General features: G+C 35.6%; 1 protein-coding gene across 1 annotated transcript in view; it reads right to left on the bottom strand.

Moving 5' to 3' along the window:
- LOC110570142 (serine/threonine-protein kinase TNNI3K) overlaps positions 1–5,151 on the bottom strand; it is a 302,970-nt gene extending 297,819 nt beyond the window's left edge. The window contains exons 1-2 of the mRNA XM_021678116.1: positions 5,112–5,151; positions 4,409–4,517 (exon numbers count right to left, since the gene is read on the bottom strand). Of these exons, the coding sequence (XP_021533791.1) occupies positions 4,409–4,517; positions 5,112–5,151 (149 nt within the window). The remainder of the gene's footprint in view (positions 1–4,408; positions 4,518–5,111) is intronic.
- Between the last annotated feature and the right edge of the window lie 17,861 nt (positions 5,152–23,012).

The following is a 23,012-nucleotide window of genomic DNA, read 5'->3' as shown; positions in this document are numbered from 1 at the left end:
TGAGCTAATGCAAGTTAAAATACCTAGTAGCATGACTAAAATATGGTAGGCACTAAGTTGTTAGTTTTTTTCCTTTCAAGTGCTATACAAATAGGTATTACAAATAAACACAAATATAAATAAAGCTAAATAAGACAAAGAAGCTGCCTTTAGTGAACACATATACTAGTGGTTAGACAGAATTGTAAATGGATAAAGACAACACCATGTAGTAAGTGCTATTATATTGATAAGCAAAAAGATTAGAGAAAGCACAGAGGAGGAAATACAGACAATGGTATTCCAATGTACCACTTCTATCTTTCCTTCTTCTGCCTTCTCTTTTTCTTCATCTCTTCCTATCTTCCATCTATTATCTCAACAAATGTCCAAAGTTATGAGTGAATGCAACTTTATTGTGGAACATGAGAAAACATTCCAATTCCTTTCACCTTCATTACCCTACCAAGATTTTATCCCAAAGCTGCTATAAATTGGCATAAGAAACATAACGGTTTAGCTCTTTTTATCTTTTTAAAATTTAGTACTGTCTTCCTGTATGCTATATTGTGGGTGAAAGTTATACCAGGAGATTATGTATGTGAGCTACAGAAGCCTTGGTGCACAATGGTGTGGAAAATCTCTTTTAATTAATGGATTTATTATCTACCTTGAATGCCATAAAGAAACTTGTTAGCAAATAAAAACAACAAAAACTCCAAAAACCTCCCAAATATGTGTTTATACCAGTGATCCTCCACCTGTGACTCTGGTTTAAATGCCTCTTTTTGGACATCTTTACCATTTTCCTCTTATCTACATGTTTAGAGAAAGCCTGATGTCATGAGGCATAACACAGTAGTTCATCACAGAAGTACTCCTTACATTATATAAGGCATGTATAAAGATGAGAAAGAAAAAGACTCTAACATTTATTTAACACCCAAAATGTCCTAGATACTCAAATGTGATCTCATACAATATTATGTTTCATCCTCCCAAACACCTTAAAATTTTGGTGTGTGAATCAATGAGTAAGACAATTTATATTCTCAGCACTCCATTCTTTTCTTTCCTGTCATCCATCATTTTATTCTAGAGAAAAGAAAATCCTCAGAACTTTGCCCTAGGCATGACTGACTTTCTTTCCCAATGATGCCATCTGCTTGATAGAATCAGAGTACTCTGTTTATATTTGTTTGTTTGTTTGCTCCCTTGAATCTCTGTAGACCATACTAGTTGCCTGCTTTCTGTTCTCATGTTCCTCATCCCTTCACCAATATCACCTCAGGCAGAGTTTTCAGTGCAACTTGAATATCTTTCTAGAAGTAGTTTTTAAACCTTAGCAGAAGCATCATTTTTAGCATACAAAAATATTACCTGAAGAGCTTGTTAAAAATTCAGGTTTCTGGAAGTCATCCCCAGGGATTCTGATTCCTTTGATATGGACTGGAATCATGGAATCTAAAATTTTAGCAAGCACTGTTGGTTACTGTAGGAGGTTCTTAGCCCTTGGAGAAACATGATTCTAGGCTGGGGGTAATCTTCTCCTCAGCTTCATTACTATCGCTTTTAGCTAATGGGACATTTCTGTCATTTCCTTAAAGGCTTCAGCACTAGGCCATCAGTCTTCTTTTCCACAAAATGCCCTACCATTATTCTTAGGAAAATTGACATCTATTTTGATGAGTCTTCTAGTACTGTAGCGAAATCCCTTTTGATCACAATCTTTAAAAGTTATATTTCAGATTTTGGCATCATCTTGAATTGTTCTAACATTTTACATTTTTACTTTTGAAAACATATTAAAACATTTAATATTTTCATATTAAAACATTTAACCCTAACTTTCTTACTTTCTAACTTTTAATAAATTATTTGTTACTTCCACTAGATAATAAAGTCTTCAGTCTTTCTAACTGCCCTTATTTATCCAACCATAATAGAAACCTCCAGTTATTCCATGCCTACTTTGTTAGGCCCTCAACTCAATATTTAATTGACATCATTTTGCAAATATCCCGTGAGATCGTTATTATTAACTTCATTTTACAGATGGAAATGAGGCTCAATGAGATTAAATAATATATTCAAGGATACATAGTTTGTAAATAAAAGAAACTGGGTTTAAAACTGTTTTTGTATCACTGTAAAACTGTTACACTGACTGACATAACTTTCTTATTCAACTTAGATAAAATGGTCAAGACATTAGTTTTTCTTGACTCCTCTAGACTTTCCATGGTACTCATCCATTCTTGCCTATATATCTTTACTTAACTATGCCTTTTATCTGGAATGCTTTTTAAAATTGATGAATAAATAAAGATCCCCAAATCTTCTTTTTTTGTATTTGAAACCATTTTATTTTTCTTTCCATTTAGCACGTGTCATAGACTTCTGTGAGTTATTTATATATGTCTTTCCCCTAAACCAGATTATGAACTCCTGGAGCAGGAAGCAGGGTGTAATAGGAAGACCTCTCTCTGTAGAGTCGGCTGACCTTGCTACAAATTAGAGTTCTGGCACTTACTGATCATATGATCTTGATAAGATACTATGTCTCTGGTCCTCAATTTATCATCCATCAGAATTCATATTTATCACACAGAGTCATGGTGAGAATTACCTAATGTCTTGTATTTGATGTGGCTCGAATAACAACTTGAATATAGTTGGCACAATAAATTCTGAACTATATTGTCCTTGACACTGTTTCCTGCCTCTTACCCCAATACTAATTAGTAAAAAGGAGGTCACATTTATTCATATAGTGGAAATGTAGGAAAAGTCAGCTATAGCAGGAGCTGTAAAAATAACGGTCTGTTGTTGAGTATGAGAGAAGACCTACATCTCAAGCCCATTGTTAAGCTTAATCCTTAAAAGGATATGTCTATTTAAATTAACCTTGACTTACTTGCACAGTACTTTTTTTTTTTTTAAGATTTTATTTATTTATTTGACAAAGAGAGACAGCGAGAGCAGGAACACAAGCAGGGGGAGTGGGAGAGGGAGAAGCTGGCTTCCCGCTGAGCAGGGAGCCTGATGTGGGACTCGATCCCAGGACCCTGGGATCATGACCCAAGCTGAAGGCAGATGCTTAACGACTGAGCCACCCAGGCGCCCTTGCACAGTACTTCTTAAATTAAAAAAATAAATCAATAAATGAGGTTTTGACTTTATGAAGTTGAGGAAAATCTCTCTAGTTTAACCACATTTCATTCAGTGTATTTATCTGAGTCCGTAAGAGCTAGAGGATTTATGATTAAGTTCTATATTTGTATCTTTTTTCCAACAAAATAAATACATATGTATAAATCTATTATATCAGTGCCAGTCAAATCTCTACAGGAATTTGAAATGTTTTCCCATAACTGATCATGTTCAAGTACTTGCAAAAGTCAGCCCAGGGTATCTCATCACTAGTGTCAATGCTGATTTATCATTTTGGGCCAAATTAACACAGAGAATCAACTATTTCCTAAATTATAAATTAATCACTTGAAAAAGCCTTATTAACCCACTGACAATTTCATATAAACTATATTATACATGGATAACTTTAATTCCCAGTTATGTGAACCTTGTATATTTACTATAGCTGAAAGTTTTTGTGAAAAATATGTCATTTGGTTACTGCTTCACACCTGTTTTCCAAGTAAAATAGAGGAAATTCTTTGTCACGAGTACATTAGATGAATAATGCAGGTAAAAGTCAACATGGCTAATTGGCCTACATGGAACTTTTCCTCAGTCAGACAGTTAACTTAAACTGACCCTCCAAAATGCATATAGTTTCTCAATGCCAGATTCAATTTCTCCAGAAGGTTGCTTGTGTGTTTAAGGGTCTTTTCTGAACATTTTGTGTCTCCCAAGGTTGTGACTATGCCAGATTATTTTTCTCTTGTTATCATGATACAAAACCCACTGAAAGCTTAAAGCCAGTATTACCCAGTGTTATATGCTTGTTCAGGGGCAGATGATACTCAGTTCCATTAAGGGACAGCCTTTCAATGTCGAGAGACCAGAAGGTTTGTTAAAATTGGACTTATCCTAGTAGTCAATATTCTACCACCATTTGGGAAGAGAAATCTTGCTTTTTGTTGCTGGCATGGCTTACAAGAAAGACCTAATTCCAGGGAAGATTATTCAGATCAGTAACCACTTGTATTCAAAAGTCAGCCCTTATTTGCCTCTCTTTTTAAACTTAAGCAATGGGAGCATGCAAGTCATTTTTTAAGGAGATAAGATATTTGCATTTTAGGGGCTATATGAATGGTCAAGAAGGGGTAACCTTATATTTTAAGGCTTAACATGCCTGGTAACATCCGAGATTCTATGGGTTGTGTTTTTAAATATAGGTGTATCTAAAAACAAGATAATTAATAAAGATACTTATACCAAGAACTAATAACTCTGAGAACTTTACCTAAATATGTGCCTTAGTTCTGCAAGTTCTTTTTCTTTGATCCGCAGGTCATCTTCTAATCTTTCTATTATAATAACGTAAGATTCACTGACTTTCTTCTTCCATTCATCTAGTAAAGAAAAACAAATGGGACTGATTCATAGCTGTGCTTTGCAAACTGTAGACACAGATCATAACATACAAGTAATTAAAACTCAGGTTTTTATTCTAAATTCTACAATACTTAATTTAAATTACTGATTGTAAGCTTAAAATACAGATGTTTATATCTAAAATGCAATCATATTGAATTGTAGTAATTAAGAACCGATTTGATATTGGATAATATATTTATATAAAAGAATGTATTTGACTTATTTCATTTGATTTTACTGCATTTTAATTATACCAATCTCTAGTTCCTAGACAAAAGTTTTTAGGTTTCAAATACTAGATTTTTAAGATATAATTCTAAAATCTCTATATTCAGCAGTATTCCTAGGAACATTTTACCTAACAATGAATACAGTTTTGTAAGAAATTTTCTGTTTTCTCTAAAAATCTTTCAGAGAAAAATAATTTGAGTTCAGATAATCTTCTCAACAGTTTCATATAATACATTGTCATATCCTCTGTGTAAAAATTAACAGATACTCCAATGATATGTTAATTATCTATAACTACTATTGAACCATGTTACATTTGAGGATATAAGAATAGTTACCCGTGCAAGTTTGGGTTGGTCTAGATTTATAATTTCCCATTTGTTAGAAGTTTCTTCTTTTCCTCAGTGCAGTTCCTCAGGTTACAAGATTCCAAGTTCAAGTGCAATGACAGTCCAGTTGAAAAATATTTTGATAGTCTGGCTAAAAATAAGCTGACTGCCAAATGGAATGTCATGCAACAATGACAAAGAACAAAACACTTTGTGCTTTCAAGGGTGAAATCATAAAGGGAACTAATCAGTCTGTTTAAAAACAGCTGTATCAAAAATAAATAGTAAATGTTTCAATAGGATTATTTACCTTCATCAGCTGATTATCTACCCATGCATAGGTTCATGGGCCATTTCTTTAATAGGTAAATCTAGAAAGTGGTTCAGTTACATCTGAGGTTCACAAACAGCTATTAAAACTATCTAGAGCTTTTTTCTAATCATTTTCCCCTGAGTTAAAGTAATGCCAGTTGGAAAAGAGTGACTGGTGATAGAATTCATCTCTCTATATAAATAATGGGAATCCACATCCTATGACATGCTACTAATAGAAATAAATGTAAGTTTTGCCTATATTAGAAGTACAAAATTATAAGAAGAAATTCTCAACATAGACCATGATTAAATTTTACCATGTGTTGATTATGTTGAACACCATCATAGATAAAATCTAAGACATGGAGTTCTACAAACGGCAATTCATAAAATAAGAATGACAAGAACAAGATTGTGAATAAGACTGAATGCTTCCTGTGTGATGACACTAGTCTGAGTGCTTTATATACATTTTGTCATTTATACCTCATACGTTGCAGGATTCTGCAGGGTATATATTATTCCTATATAATGGATGAGAAAATCCAGGTTTGCTAGTAGGTGGAGGAGTCTGGAATCAATTCTAGGTCTATATATTTCTGAAGTTCAAGCTAGATATTATTGTTGTTAAAGTCTCCCATTCTTCTTCTTTCATTCGCCTTCCATTTACTTTATGGGGGACATTTCTCTTGGCCTATGCATATTTCTCCTGATAGAAATGAACTCAGGGTATGATGTAAAAAAAATGGAAAACATAGAAAGAAAAGTTATCTGATTTTTAACTATGTATTTCTTTTGTATAATATAATTATATGTAGAAGATAAAGATTTCGATCTTGAAATTCAACTCCAGATGACATAGTTTTAATGTAACAGGTATGAATTTCACATTTATTATAGTTGAATATTCAAACAGTTTTGTCTTTTTGAAGTAAATGCTAAGGCAAATTTAGGATTCCCCACACCTTTTTCTCAGCAAAGGTAATTTAAGCTCCATAGGGAGGGCTTCCATACCTATCAGATATAGCTAGAGAAGTAGATAATTTGACTTCATGGACATTTCTGTCCTCCCATAGATAAAACTCTCCTTTATCTCTCCTCATCAGTATATGCTGCCATGGCTTTTGCTGTCTGCTATTCTGTGGGGGCCTCTGGTTACTTGTTCTATGCATTCTGCATTTTCCTTGTTTGAAGGCCAGACATCTCCAGTTGCACCCGCTTTCTCTTAGCAATTATGAGACACACATCCCCTCAAATCAGAAAGTCTTTGCTGTCCCCAGACATGCAGCCTTTAGGCTCATTGGCGCAGGCAGGTGACTTCCTCAATGCTTGGTATTGAAGACCAAGTATTCAGTATAGTCCTGAACACCATACCGGGTAGTCTTTAAGAGGCTTGCAGTCTCCCAAGGTGTAGCCTTGGGAAATAAGGCACAAGCTCTCCCTTCTCTCAAATTTCCCTAAAACAATCCATGGTTTCCATACTTTGAATCCAGAGGGTCAGAGATGGGAAGGACTGCAGACCTTCTTAAGGACATCTAAATCTATTTTTCCTGATCTTTCTTTTTCTGTCTCCACTATCTCAAATCTTACACCAGTATGTGTATGTATGTGTGTGTGTATGTGTGTGTGTTTACTGCCTGTACCACTTGAAAGAAAAACTAGTTCTTATATCATTTTGCATTATTTTTCCAATTTCCTGTTTAGGATATAAATTTGATGCAGTAATTTTTAGGATTTTTCCTTTTGATTTTCAAAAATATTTTTATTCTTTCAGAAAGGCTGGCTCTTACAAATGGAAGCTTTGATTTTCAAAAGCTACAATTTGTGCTGTCAGTTTGAAAATCCAATCAGCAACTTAACTGAATTTTGCTATACTCTGAAGCAATAAATTTTGTCCCCCTTCACCCCCCAAAAAAGTAGGATAACAGCATAAAAATTCAGGAAATGGTAATACCAATACCTAAAATATTAAATGTTATCAAACTATAACAATTTCCTACTTTCAAGGGAAATTTCTACAAGTCACTTTTATGAATTTGAGTTTAGGTCATGGGTTGAGGGCAGTGGAGTAATCCTCCTGCATGCCTTCTGGAAGGTGAAGAAAAGGCTGGAATAAGCAAATGACCCAGGATAACATCGCTTACTTTTCTTTCCTAAGGGATGTTGGAGGGAATCCACATGGAAGGAGGAAATATTTTCCTCACTACTGAGTATATTTCTGTAAAAATTACTTCTTTCTAAGTTAAGTTGGCTAAATGCTCAAGATTGAATCCTACTCTTCCCAGTTCTGGACTTCCAAAAGTTCAAAAAGCAGGTTATCTCATCTATTATCAAAAACACAACCTAATTACAAAAGTGGTAACCTTCTCAAACTTTAGTGAGTGTAGATGCCACCTGAGGAGCTATGTAAAAAAAACAGAAATAGGGTTACATCCCTAGAAATTCTTTTTCAGTAGTTCAGTACTAGGGCCAACAAATCTGGATTTCAACATGAACACTTAGTGATTCTAATCACTCAGGTAGATGCTACCTAAGGCATACTTTGAGGAGCACCATTTTAAGACTGCTTAAAGTGAAGTGCCTACTTACCTGAAGGTTTTTGTGTCTTTGAATTCAATGTAAGAGAAGAGAGAAGAAAACATTGTGGTAAAGAGGAAAAGAAGTTGTTCAGATTCTCAGAGTTTTATCCTATGTAATCACTAGGGCAACAGATGATTTGGCTGTGCATGTGAATCACAAAAATGCAAGTAACCAAGATGTCTTTTCATAGGTAATGAATAAATAAATTATACACACACACACACACACATCCATGCAATGGAAATTTATTCAGCAATAAATTAAAAATGAGTTACCAAGCCATGAAAATTCATAGAAGAATTTTAAATGAATTTTGCTAAGTGAAAACAATCAGTTAGATAAGGCTACATACTATATGATTGCAACTATATAACATTTTGGAAAAAGCAAAACTACAGAGACACTAAAAAGATCAGTGGTTGTTGGAGGAGCAGGGAAGGGAGAGGAATGAATAGGTGGAGAACAAGGATTTTTTAGGGTAGTGAAATTATTCTGTATGATACTGTAATGAATACATGGCATTATGCATTTGGAAAAACCCATAGGACTATACAACACAAATGTTAACTATGGACTTTAGTTAATAATAATATATCAATATTGGTTCATCAATGGTAGCAAAAGTACCACAATAATTTAAGATGCCAATAACGGGAAACTGAGGGGCTGGTAATAAAGAGTATATGCAAACTCTCTGTACTTTTTGCTCAATTTTCCCATAAATGTAAAACTTTTAGCAGAAAAGTCTATTAATTTTTAAAAATTAAGGGAAAATATAAAATAAATAAGACCCAAAATAGTAATTTCTCCCAAGACCATTTGAGCTTTTCAAGGAATATTTATAGCTTATAAGGAAAAGCCTTCTCTAAAGAATATATAACTCATAGTAAGTATTTTTTTCTTTCACTTGTTTTTCATTCAAAATGTCACGGTAGATTTAAATCGTAAACACCTTAGTTCTTCAACTATTCCTTTTTTGACCAACCTTCATGTTCTATTGAATTGCCTAAATCTAATGTTAATGTCTCCATCTTTTCAACTGATTTATCAGACCACTTCAACACATACATAGATATGTTCTAATACTCTTTCAATAAGCCTATTTACATTCTTTCTGAATTCCTTTATTTTGGGTTCATATTATTTATTTATCCCAATCTACACTTGTGCATCTGCTATTTATATTTCACACTAGTCTCTTCATAAATATTTAAAAGGATGCTTTCAAGATGGAAAATACAAAAATTGACCTTGACACTTCTACCTTTATGATTCCAACAAATAAATTTTAAAGAACATGTATCCTATGAAATCAAACTGATGCACTTGGAACAATTCTTATCAAATTTAGGAGTCTGAGTTCACTTACACTTAAAACCTAAATTGTTCTTTCACTGTAAATGAGTTCTTATCAATATGTTCCAAAGTTTAGGGAAGTTTAGATTGTTGATGTATTACATCTGGTTGACAAGCAATTAAGAGAATCATTGCTTTAAACAATAACCCAGAATTACTAATTGGTATACATTTAGGCTTTCTCCTTGTGTTTAATAAACATTAAATTCCTACTGTTAAAACAAAATTTTCTTTTGTTTTTTAAAGATTTTCTTTATTTATTTGACAGAGAGAGAGAGAGAGCACAAGCAGGGGGAGCGACAGGCAGAGGGAAAGGGAGAAGCAGGCTCCCCGCAGAGCAGGGGGAGCCCGATGTGGGACTTGATCCCAGGACCCGGGGATCATGACCTGAGCTGAAAGCAGTCGCTTTACCAACTGAACCACCCAGGCACCCTAAAACACAATTTTCTAAAAGAAAATTTGTGTATTGTCTAAGATAAAACTATTCAATTAAAAATTATTTGATCAATTTCCTTTTAAGCATAAATTCTTGCATTTAAAGAAGCATAATTTGTAAGAGTCTTATTTATTAAACAAGTTTCCTTTCTTTTCCACTAGAATATCTAAAGTATGTTGGATGGAACTATAAATAACCATTATGAATCTGAACATTGCTGAGGTAATATTTAGATTAATCCTCAAAAATGAATAGGACTTGAGAATATATAAGAATGAAAGTAAAGGTAAAAAATCAATTTCACAGTAATTTAAACAGATGTTCTCAGTATTTCAAAATGTGAGGATATATTAAAGAAAATAGTATATTACTATTTTTGTTTTCAATATACTATGACTGCAAATGCAAAGATCTTAATTTTTCCTTTGCCTTCCTTTGTTGGATAAACACAAAGTAAAGTTTATCAAAGAATCTAAATAAGTAGTAATGAGTCACATCTCTGACATTGGCTAAAACTTTCTTTTCCAAATTATAGGGCTTCTTTCAATTGTCAGTTCAGTTCTTTATTGGTGGATTGATTCATTTATTCATTCAATAAGCATGTACTACGCTAAGCACTACCAAGAGCTAATGGGGGCCAGGGAGAGACAAGTAAACAAGCAATTGCAATAAAACATTTGTCCCATGATAGAGATATACATGATTGGTAATGAGAATGTACATATAATAAAGCCTAGATTCCGCTTAGAAAAAAATATCGTTGGGGCATTAAAACCATCAGAATAATATAAACTTCACGATGCAGGCCATTTCTACTCTCCTTTTATCCTTCTTTCTCCCTTCCTGAGTCAACTGGCCTGATAAGGAAATAACACTGTTATAATTATAGTTCAATTAATAAGTAATTATTATCTTTAGGCATAACACTTCCATACCTGAGATTTGTCATTTAAAAGTCAAACAAATAGGGGTGCCTGGGTGGCTCAGTTGGTTAAGTGACTGCCTTCGGCTCAGGTCATGATCCTGGAGTCTCAGGATCCAGCCCCGCATCAAGCAGGGAGTCTGCTTCTTCTTCTGACCCTCCCCCCTCTCATGTTCTCTCTCTATCTCATTCTCTCTCTCAAATAAATAAATAAAATCTTTAAAAAAATAAAATAAAAGTCAAACAAATAATCTATGGCCATACCACTCTGAATGCACCCGTTCTCTTCTAAAGATCAAACAAATAAAAAAGTAGAGGAGGGAAACAAATATAGTTCTACTTACATTGAGTTAGTTTTCTTTTCACTTACCAATTATCCACTTGTGGCGATTCCTCAAAATGAACAGAAAACTAATTTGATGTAGGTTGGGCAAATTACTTAAAGGTTCAAAAAGTGGATTTATAAAACATGTGGTTGCTAGAAAGCCTGCGGAGTGATTCCAAATGACCCGTTCTTTGCTTAGTCCCTCTAAGCAGAAACAATCTCAGTAGTCTGTCCAAGCATCTCTTCCTGTATCTTCTTAGTGGAAGAATGGTGATAATAGGTATCATGTCATACACCCTCATGCCATCCTCCTGCAGTCCTATATCATATCAGTGCCAAAAATGGCATCAGTCTTTGGCATGCACTCAGAAGTTCATGATCCCGGTTCTGTTCACATTGCCCAGCTCAGCATCCCACCAATCAGAACTGACACTGACTTAACATTTTTTTTATCAATTTTATACTATAGTTGTGGAACTAGACTGGCTCCCTTCACAGCTGAAATTTCATATACATATAATCTTGAATGTCCTGAATAGACATTAAAAAGTAGTGCTATGGTTAAATTAGTGTGAAGCTGTTGGGGGTACAAAAAAGTCAATTTGGGGGGCACCAGTTTGGGTGGCTCAGTCAGTTAACTGTCTGCCTTCAGCTCAGGTCATGATCCCAGGGTCCTGGGATCGAGCCCTGTGTTGGGCTCCCTGCTCATCAGGGAGTCTGCTTCTCCCTCTGCCTCTGCCCCCAGTCCCCGCTCATGCTCTCTTTCTCATTTTGCTCTCTCAAATAAATAAATAAAATCTTTAAAAAATAAAATAGTCAATTTTTACTCACAGCTCCATTAATGGATCCATATATTTGGTTGGGTGAATCAACAGAAAGTCACAATTTATAGGGCCACACAAGCTGATTTCCTGTTGTAGGGGCTATTGTCCCCAAAAACAATTATTAGGGGACTTGTTATAGCAAGTAATGTTTGAGTACATCCTAATGCCAGCATACTTTTGATAATAAACACAAGTTTCCAATTTTGTATAGTCAACATATGTCCTAATAGATTTGTGTCTTACTTTACTGGTATCCAAACAACATACCCTTCCCACTCAATATTCAAGTTTAATAATCTAAGTGTGTGTGTATATATATATATTTAATAAATATATATAAAATTAATGTTTTCAATTAGAATTTTGAACAAATTACATCGTGTTTTCTTTACAATTTTACTCCCCTTCTTAAAATGGATTGTCAAGAGTAGACTGTAATTGTTGTGAATTTCAAGATAATTTGTTTTCATGGAGAGTCATTTTTAGAAGTTACCACTGCATTTAACTGCATTTAAAATAGTGTATTGTTCTTTCCCAGTCTGGTAATATGGAGACTGACTGCTTCTACTATTTTTGCCCATACCTCCCATGAAAAATCATATTATTATTAAGAATTCAATTTAGATGTCAGCACCTCTGAGGAGCCTTTATAATTCCATAAAGTATTTAGAACACCTTCTCCTTGTTGTTCTCGCTGTATATAGTTCTCTGATTTGCCTCTTGACTCCATAATTATGGTCACTTAAGGTCTATACTCATGTGAAAAAATGTGAATTAGATTGAACTCAGTTTAAAAACCTTTAAAAATTGTCCTCAATACTAGAGATGCATGTTTGGAATTACAGAGTGGTAGAAATTGTTAGAAGCACCTCCTTCCTACCCAAGGATTCTGCATTTTTCCCACAGTACAAACCCAGCCATTTAGGATCACCACCTTTTGAGAGCTAAAGCAAATGATGCAGATACTTCTAACTTGGGTGTCTCTGATGCCTAGGTTTATTAAGTCATGGCAAGAATATACGGGACTTAAATTCCAAATCTTGATTCTAATTGTTTAAGTTGGCTTATTATGTGATACCACTTCCTAACTGCTGCCCCGAGTTGCCCAAGTTGAGGTCTGGATCTGATTCAACAAAGAGTAATCTAAAATTCTTCTCTTTTTTACTATTCATATATGCAGCCAGAGAAGTGATGGAGCCTGTGGGGAAAGGCTACAAGGCATATGGAATCTGTGAGGGCCTTAGGCATATCAGAATGAGAGATAAATGCACGCCATCAACTGAGGTTTGACAAATTAATTCTATCATCATCTTTCTGAAACTTTCATTTCCCATGATGCTGAAAACCATCCATCTCATTTAGCTACAAAATAATTTGTTAACTAATCACAATAGTTATCTACAGATCCTCTAAAGACCACAATATCTCTCTTTGAACCATTCCATAATTCTCATTTTTTCTATTGAGTCTGGACATGCATTAATCTACAAAATCATCTAAAGGTGATATATCAGGGCTGCATCTTTTAATGTTATTAAGGGCAGCTGTTTATACCTGTTCCTTTCTGATGACCAAATATATTTATATTTGGCAAATGTGTATAATTATATACGTGTGTAAGTTTGTAAATAGTATATATACATAAAATGCATACATTACATACATAGGTATGCTATATATGTATATACATTATATCTATTGTACATATATACATATATATATATATATAAAATCCAAAAGCAGCAAGAAAATAAAGCAAAGTGATTAACACTCTTAAGTCCTACTCTAAGTTAAGCCTGTAAGAATACAATACCTATTTGTACTAAAACACTTATTACTTTGGATAGAATTAATGCCTTTATCTTTCCTGTTAGGCTGCAAGCAACTTAAAAACAAGAATTGTAGTTTTATTCATTTTTGCATTTGCAATAGCCTAGCACAGTGCCTGAGAGATATAAATTTAATTTTTTAAAAAGATTTTTTATTTATTCATTTGAGAGAGAGAGAGAGAGCTAGCCAGAGCATGAGCAGGGGGGAGGGTCAGAGGGAGAGGGAGAAGCACACTCCCTGCTGAGAGGGGTGCCCAACACGGGGCTCCATCCCAGGATCCCAGGATCATGACCTGAGCTGAAGGCAGACATTTAACCAACTGAGGCACCCAGGCACCCCAAATTTAGTTGTTTTGGGTTGAATTGAATTGAACTCGACTGAATCAAACTGAATTGGAATGAACCAATTGAATTGAGTAGAATTAATCCTTTCATTAAGGAAAATACTGCTAACGTCTGGACAAGAGGTAAAGTGAATTTAGATGCAGACAAAACATGCAGCATTTTGAAATTCCATGCAAGGATAATTCAAACAATTTTTAATCTCTTTATTCTCATCATCTTCCTTTTAAATATTTACCTATATCTTAAGAGTTTTTTTTTTTTTTAATTACTTGGAGTTACTAGCATTTGTCATTTATACAAGGTATTTGATGATCTCACACTAATTTACAAATCAGACTTTCAGGGAGTTTTTAAACACTTCAGTTACCAGGACCTATTTATGATCAACTAAATCAGAAGCTGTCAGGGTTAGTCTCTTGAATTAGGAAAAAAAAACTCCAAGTGTTGGACATAGCTTGTCTATAAGTGTACAACAGGGTTCTTGCCTGCAAAGAATTGAAAACCTAATTTTGTATTTGAAAGTATAACTTACTCTACTAAGTAGTTTTTGATGGTGCCAAATGGATGGTGCAAAAAAAACCCCACATACTATGCAACTTAAGAAGAGGAAAGGGTTACATTGGGCTGGCTACAGAAGTTTTGTGAGCATAGCATGATTTGAAATAGGTCTTGCTGCTTGAGGAGTTTTAACAAATCTTGGAACAGAAATGACTATTTTAAGCTTGAACATATGATAAAATGAGAGCTTGGACACAATTTAATCATATTTCAGAGGATTCAGAGAAATTATTAAGACAGTGTTCATTAAAATCTCTATTATTGCTTTACACAGGAAAACAAATTAAACAAAACTGATGAGATCAAAGTAATTTAAACTTCAACTTGGATTCTTTTATTTTATTAGAGACAAACAATTGATGAATTAAGTTAGGCAAAGTCATAAATACTAAATGACAAAATTACATAAAATGGCAGCAACAGGAGGAAATAGGAGCAGGAAAGATAACAAACAAGAATTTCAAAAGGAAAAAAAAAGCAAACCAAAATTGCTTGGAAAAACTAAAAAAAAATAATTATCAGAGGAGAGAAGCACTTGGGGAGTTGCATAAGCCAGTGTTCTATCAGTGAGAGGAATATGCAAATCATATATGTATTCATGGTATATTATGGCAGAAACACATTGAGGAAAGTGAGTGGTTTAAAAAGAAGCATCATTTAAAAAGAGGATCATAAAAGTTTTTAATGTAAGTTTATTGAAATTACATTTGAAATGAAGTGTTCAATCAGGACACCTACCTCATTATCATAGAAGAAAGATCATAGAAAGAAAGCTTTTCTTGGATATGAGGGAAGGGATTATGAAATATATTTATCCTAGCTAAAGGGAGTGATTGAACGTATTTTCTAAGTGCTTCTTTAATCCATTAAATTTTCCTAGATATCATAATTAAATGGGCAGCATATTATAATCCATTTAGAAGGAGTTCTATTTGTTTGTTTCTGTTTTATTTGAAAAAAGCTTTCTAATGGTGCTTGGGTAGCTCAGTCTGTTAGGTTAGTGTCTGCCTTTGGCTCAGGTCATGATCCCGGGGTCCTGGGATTGAGCCCTGTGTTGGGCTCCTTGCTCAGCGGAGAGCCTGCTTCTCCCTCTGCCTACCACTCCCCCTGCTTGTGCATTCTCTCTTTCTCTCTGTCAATAAATAAATGAAAATCTTTAAAAAATAAAAAATGAAAAAGGTAGTTTTATCAACCCATTCCAGACTCACATGGACCAGTGGCCCCTTGTGTTTGTGTATCTTGACTTTTAGCTTAATGCAGATCACAGTGAGTTAACAGTGGAGCTAGGAACCGAAGTAAAACACTGTCCAATTTTTATATTTTGCCCTATGTTGAGCTTTATGCTTAACTAGAAAATTATCTTCTATTTTTATTCACTGGAAAACTTTGCAGATTATTTCACTGCTTTAGTTAATGTCTGATTATGGGCTATAAAATATGCATTTATGTAAGTATTTTGGTTGTTACTAATGTTATTTTTCTACCAAGAGCCATGAAAGAAAAGGTATATGCAGTGTAGCTAACTACATAAACACATTCTTTTTGCTCTTTAAGTCAGATTGATATAATAACATTGTATGTGGTGTCATTTCTATATCAATAAAAAAGCCACCTGCATACTGAATTTTTAGTTCAGCGCAGATGATGATGAAGTCTTGTAAAGACAAAAGGTAGCTATTCATGTCTAAACAAAAACATTTCCCAGAAATATGTGTTTAAAGAGAATATAAAATATAGGATTAAACACTAAAGTTTTTAAATCTATTTTTTCAAGTTCAGAGTAAATAAGTTCCTGTGAAATATTTGTGTTATGTTAATATGCTGGTGAGCTTCCTCTTTTCCAGTTCTCTCATTTCAATTCTATACTGTTGTGTTCTCTGTGCACCACTTATGGTTAGGCAAAGTTATCACACGAATCACCACCTCTTTAATTTACAGTGTTTTACTAGGAAGTGATCTGTGGGAAGACATTGATTTTTATTTTTTTTTATTTTTAAAAAATTTGCTTGGCTTTCCTATTCCTCACTGTCAAAAAGTCAACTTTGTCATTTGGTAGCCAAATACTGCTGGAACAATTACCCCCACTCACCACACACACACACACACACACACACACACACACATAGTACTACTACTACTACTATACTCCTTTTCTATTCTCTTAAAGAGATAATTAAGCTTATTTAATTTATAAAAGGTACATGAACATTTTTATAAAGGACTATAAATTAACCTAAACTTTGGATATTTCCCCAACCAACTCTTTCTTACACACACACTACACTTCAGACAGGGCTTCTTTTAGAGCCTCTCCTATCAATCTTCACAAATGTTATTTCCACTGTTCACTCTCTCTCCTCTCCACCTCAAAAACAAACAAAAAAACCCCCCATAAACATGTCAATTTTTATTATTCCTTCAGTTCTTAGTATAAATTTCACTTCCCTTGAGAGGCCTGTCCTGATCATGTACCTTTTGTTAGTCCCTTATGCCGACTGCTCTTCAGGACACCCTGCAGTTTGTTTATTGTAGCTCTAGTCACAAGTTACTACAATTAATTTTTTTTTTCCTGTCTTATCATTTGCTAGACTGGAAAACCCTGAGAGCAATGAAAAGTACCCCTACTATATAGAAAAGGCCGTGACACATAATTAACATTCAATATATATTTGATAATTTGAAGTCAGAGAGAGCACAACAGTGGTCTGTATTATTTATCTGTTTTAAACAATAACCTTATCCCTGAGGAAATTATGTTCACTCATTTCCTATTTCTTTTTTTTTTTCATTTCCTATTTCAAAGCACATACATTAAACAAACCTTTTGTCTGCTTATGCATATTTCGACTTCCTCTGTAACAGATTTAAAGTGGTTCATCTCTATAGCAGGCATTATGCTAGGTGTTAGGTTGTCTACCTTGTTATATGGCTTCTTTAATGTGGACTAAAAGGGATAAGGGTCTAGATGTTTACCTTATCCTGATTTTTTTTTCTTTATCCTCTTCCTAAATTTAGCATTTCCATGCTCATTACATTCCATGACCATAACATTCATTATAAAGATAGACCATCTACCGGTACCATCCCCTTTGCTAACATACCATGCCCTGTACTAATAAAAATACACCACTGCTAGCAAAAATATTTAATAATATGTCAATAGAATAAAGAATTATAATTTATGCATCATATAAGTGATAATAGAGGATTGATATTTAGATGCTAAATAAAATATTAAAAATATTGATGAAATAAAATAATAAAAGAGCAAACACAGTCATTTTAGGGAAAAGCTTAAACCCAGAAATATAACTGGAATGTGAAATAAATTTTTGTCTTGAGGAATTTGGAAAAACACACATTTGCTCTTAGGTTCCAAAGAATCAGAGGGTATCCCAAGGGCCCACAGACTGGGGATTCTTAGAGGGGATCTTGGACATACTAAGCTAGAACTTCTCAAAAAAATTTCCTTAGGGGCGGAGCAAGATGGCGGAGGAGTAGGAGACCTGGATTTCGTCTCCTCTCAGGAATTCAGCTGGATAGGGAACAAACCATTCTGAACACCTACAAACTCAACAGGAGATCGAAGAAAAGAAGAGCAACAACTCTCTCATCAGAAAAGCGACCACTTTCCGGAAGGTAGGACGTGCGGAGAAGTGAATCCGAGGCGATATTCGGGAGGATAGACGGCGGGGGAGGGGCCTCCGGCGGCCGCTTCTGGCAAGTGATAGAGCCGCGGAGCACAAAATCGGAACTTTTAAAAGTCTGCTCCGCTGAGGGACGTCACTCTGGTGGCTAAGCGGGGGGTGGAACCCTCCGGGACAGTGTGGTCTCAGGACCCACGGGTCACAGAAAGACTGGGGGTGCCTGAGTGTGGCAGAGCTCCCAGGTATCGGAGCAGGGAAGCCGGCTGCAGAGGCGGAGCCCAGGCGCGGGCTCTCAGCTCGGGGTTGCCATAAACCGGGATCCGCGGCACAGCCGGGCCACTGCTCCTCCAGCAGGGACCCAACAAGCGGCAGATCCGGGGAGACTCACCTTCCTCCCCTGGGAGGAGCCGTGCGGGAGTGCACCGCAGGGATCTGCTGGGTTTGGAGACTCCACCCGGGGTCGGGTGCCAGAGATAGAAACGCGAGGTCACAGGCCGGGTGAGCACGGAGTGCGGCTGGAGACCGGGGAGACGGGAGTGACTGACGGCTTTTCTCTGGGGTCTCACTGAGAAGCGGGGCCCCGAGTTCTCGGCTCCTCCGCGGCGGAGATTGGGAGGGGGCCATTTTCACTCTCCACCTCCAAAGCTGTACGGAAAGCTCGCAGGGAACAAAAGCTCCGGAGAGCAAACCTGAGCAGATTACTTAGCAAGGAGGGGGCAAGGGCGGGGCAATTCTGCCTCCAGCAAAGACATTTGGAAACCACGGCAACAGGCCCCTCCCCCAGAAGATCAGCGAGAACAGCCAGCCAAGACCAACTTTACCCATCAATGAGAACGGCAGAACTCCAGCTGTAGGGGACTACTGCACATAGAATTCATGGCTTTTTTACCATGATTCTGTAGTCTTTCAAAGTTAATTTTTTTTTTAACTGTCTTTTTTTCTTTTTTTTGTTTTTGAATTTTTCTTTTTCCCTTTTTCAACCAACATCTTATCAATCCCTTTTTTTTAAAAAAAAAATTTTATTTTTCATTTTTAGAGTCATATTCTATCCCTTCATAGTAGTTACCCGTATTTTTGGCTTATATATATAAGTTGTTCTCTCTTTAAAATTTTGAGATAGTTTCTTCTAACAGATCAAAATATACCCTAAATCGCTAGTATATGGTGTTTTCTATTCCCCTGCCTGATCACATCCTCTCCCTTTTTTTTCTTTTTTTAAATCCTCTTCTTTCTTTTTTCAAACAACTTCTTATCAATTCCTTTTATAAAATTTTTTATAATTTCCATCTTTACAGTCATATTCCATCCCTTCATCATATCAACCCTTATTTTTGTACATATATAAGTTTTTCTTTCTTTAAAATTTTGGGAGGCACTTTCTTCTAAAAGACCAAAATACACCCCAAATCTAGTGTGTGGCACTGATCTATATACCAGCCTGATCATATTCGATCACATTCTGGTTTTTTTGTTGTTGTTGTTTTGTTTTGTTTGTTTTTGTTTTTATCTTTATCTTTTTCTTTTTTTTCTTTTTCTTTTTTCTCTCTTTCCCTTTCTTTCCCCACTGCTTCAGGTTTTTTCTGATTTGTTTAGAGTATATTTTCTGGGGACGTTGTTACTCTGCTAGCATTTTGTTCTCTCATTAATCTATTCTCCTCTGCACAAAATGACAAGACGGAAAAAATCACCTCAACAAAAAGAACAAGAGGTAGTACCGACTGCCAGGGACCTACTCAATATGGACATTAGTACAATGTCAGATCTAGAGTTCAGAATCATCACTTTAAAGATACTAGCTGGGCTTGAAAAAAATATGGAAGTTATTAGAGAAACCCTTTCTGGAGAAATAAAAGAACTAAAATCCAACCAAGTAGAAATCAAAAAGGCTATTAATGAGGTGCAATCAAAAATGGGGGCGCTAACTGCTAGAATAAATGAGGCAGAAGAGAGAATCAGTAATATAGAAGATGAAATGATGGAAAATAAAGAAGCTGAGAAAAAGAGAGATAAACAACTACTGGATCACGAGGGCAGAGTTCGAGAGATAAGCTATACCATAAGACGAAACAACATTAGAATAATTGGGATCCCAGAAGAAGAAGAAAGAGAGAGAGGGGCAGAAGGTATAATGGAGCAAATTATAGCAGAGAACTTCCCTAATTTGGGGAAGGAAACAGGCATGAAAATCCAGGAAGCACAGAGAACCCCTCTCAAAATCAATAAAAATAGGTCAACACCCCGACATCTAATAGTAAAACTTACGAGTCTCATAGACAAAGAGAAAATCCTGAAAGCAGCTCGGGAGAAGAGATATGTAACCTACAAGGGTAGAAACATTAGATTGGCAACAGACCTATCCACAGAGACCTGGCAGGCCAGAAAGGACTGGCAGGATATATTCAGAGCACTAAATGAGAAAAATATGCAGCCAAGGATACTCTATCCAGCTAGGCTGTCATTGAAAATTGAAGGAGAGATAAAAAGCTTCCAGGACAAACAAAAACTAAAGGAATTTGCAAACACAAAACCAGCCCTACAGGAAATCTTGAAAGGGGTCCTCTAAGCAAAGAGAGAGCCTAAAAGCAACATAGACCAGAAAGGAACACAGACAATATATGGTAACAGTCACCTTACAGGCAATACAATGGCACTAAATTCCTATCTTTCAATAGTTACCCTGAATGTAAATGGGCTCAATGCCCCAATCAAAAGACACAGGCTATCAGACTGGATTAAAAAACAAGACCCATCGATATGCTGTCTGCAAGAGACTCATTTTCGACCCAAAGACAGCCCCAGATTGAAAGTGAGGGGGTGGAAAACCATTTACCATGCTAACGGACACCAAAAGAAAGCTGGGGTGGCAATCCTTATATCAGACAAATTAGATTTTAAACCAAAGACTGTAATAAGAGATGAGGAAGGACACTATATCATACTTAAAGGATCTATCCAACAAGAAGATCTAACAATTGTAAATATCTATGCCCCTAACATGGGAGCAGCCAATTATATAAGGCAATTAATAACAAAAGCAAAGAAACACATTGACAACAATACAATAATAGTGGGGGACTTTAACACCCCCCTCACTGAAATGGACAGATCGTCTAAGCAAAAGATCAACAAGGAAATAAAGACTTTAAATGGCACACTGGACCAAACGGACTTTACAGACATATTCAGAACATTCCACCCCAAAGCAACGGAATACCCATTCTTCTCTAGTGCCCATGGAACATTCTCCAGAATAGATCACATCCTAGGTCATAAATCAGGTCTCAACCGGTACCAAAAGATTGGAATCATTCCCTGCCTATTTTCAGACCACAATGCTTTGAAACTAGAACTCAATCACAAGAGGAAAGTCAGAAAGAACTCAAATACATGGAGGCTAAAGAGCATCCTACTGAAGAATGAATGGGTCAACCAGGAAATTAAAGAAGAATTAAAAAAATACATGGAAACCAATGAAAATGAAAACACAACTATTCAAAATCTTTGGGATGCAGCAAAGGCAGTCCTAAGAGGAAAGTATATAGCAATACAAGCCTTTCTCAAGAAACAAGAAAGGTCTCAAGTACACAACCTAACCCTACACCTAAAGGAGCTGGAGAAAGAACAGCAAATAAAGCCTAAACCCAGCAGGAGAAGAGAAATAATAAAGATCAGAGCAGAAATCAATGAAATAGAAACTAAAAGAACAGTAGAACAGATCAACGAAACTAGGAGCTGGTTCTTTGAAAGAATTAACAAGATTGATAAACCCCTGGCCAGACTTATCAAAAAGAGAAGAGAAATGACCCAAATCAACAAAATCATGAATGAAAGAGGAGAGATCACAACCAACACCAAAGAAATACAAACAATTATAAGAACATATTATGAGCAACTCTATACCAGCAAATTAGATAACCTGGAAGAAATGGATGCATTCCTAGAGATGTATCAACTACCAAAACTGAACCAGGATGAAATAGAAAACCTGAACAGACCTATAACCACTAAGGAAATTGAAGCAGTCATCAAAAATCTCCCAAAAAACAAAAGCCCAGGGCCAGATGGCTTCCCAGGGGAATTCTACCAAACATTTAAAGAAGAATTAATACCTATTCTTCTGAAACTGTTCCAAAAAATAGAAATGGAAGGAAAACTTCCAAACTCATTTTATGAGGCCAGCATTACCTTGATCCCAAAACCAGACAAAGACCCCATCAAAAAGGAGAATTACAGACCAATATCTTTGATGAACATGGATGCAAAAATTCTCACCAAAATACTAGCCAATAGGATCCAACAGTACATTAAAAGGATTATTCACCATGACCAAGTGGGATTTATCCCTGGGCTGCAAGGTTGGTTCAACATCCGCAAATCAATCAATGTGATACAATACATTAACAAAAGAAAGAACAAGAACCATATGATCCTCTCAATAGATGCAGAAAAAGCATTTGACAAAGTACAGCATCCTTTCTTGATCAAAACTCTTCAGAGTATAGGGATAGAGGGTACATACCTCAATATCATAAAAGCCATCTATGAAAAACCTGCAGCGAATATCATTCTCAATGGGGAAAAATTGAGAGCTTTCCCCCTAAGGTCAGGAACGCGGCAGGGATGTCCACTGTCACCACTGCTATTCAATATAGTATTGGAAGTCCTAGCCACAGCAATCAGACAACAAAAAGAAATCAAAGGCATCCAAATTGGCAAGGAAGAAGTCAAACTCTCACTCTTTGCAGATGATATGATACTTTATGTGGAAAACCC

This window comes from Neomonachus schauinslandi, chromosome 4, assembly GCF_002201575.2.
Source record: "Neomonachus schauinslandi chromosome 4, ASM220157v2, whole genome shotgun sequence".
Taxonomy (NCBI): Eukaryota; Metazoa; Chordata; class Mammalia; order Carnivora; family Phocidae; genus Neomonachus; species Neomonachus schauinslandi.
The sequence above is the reverse complement of the archived record's forward strand: the minus strand, read 5'-3'. Positions and strand labels throughout refer to the sequence as shown.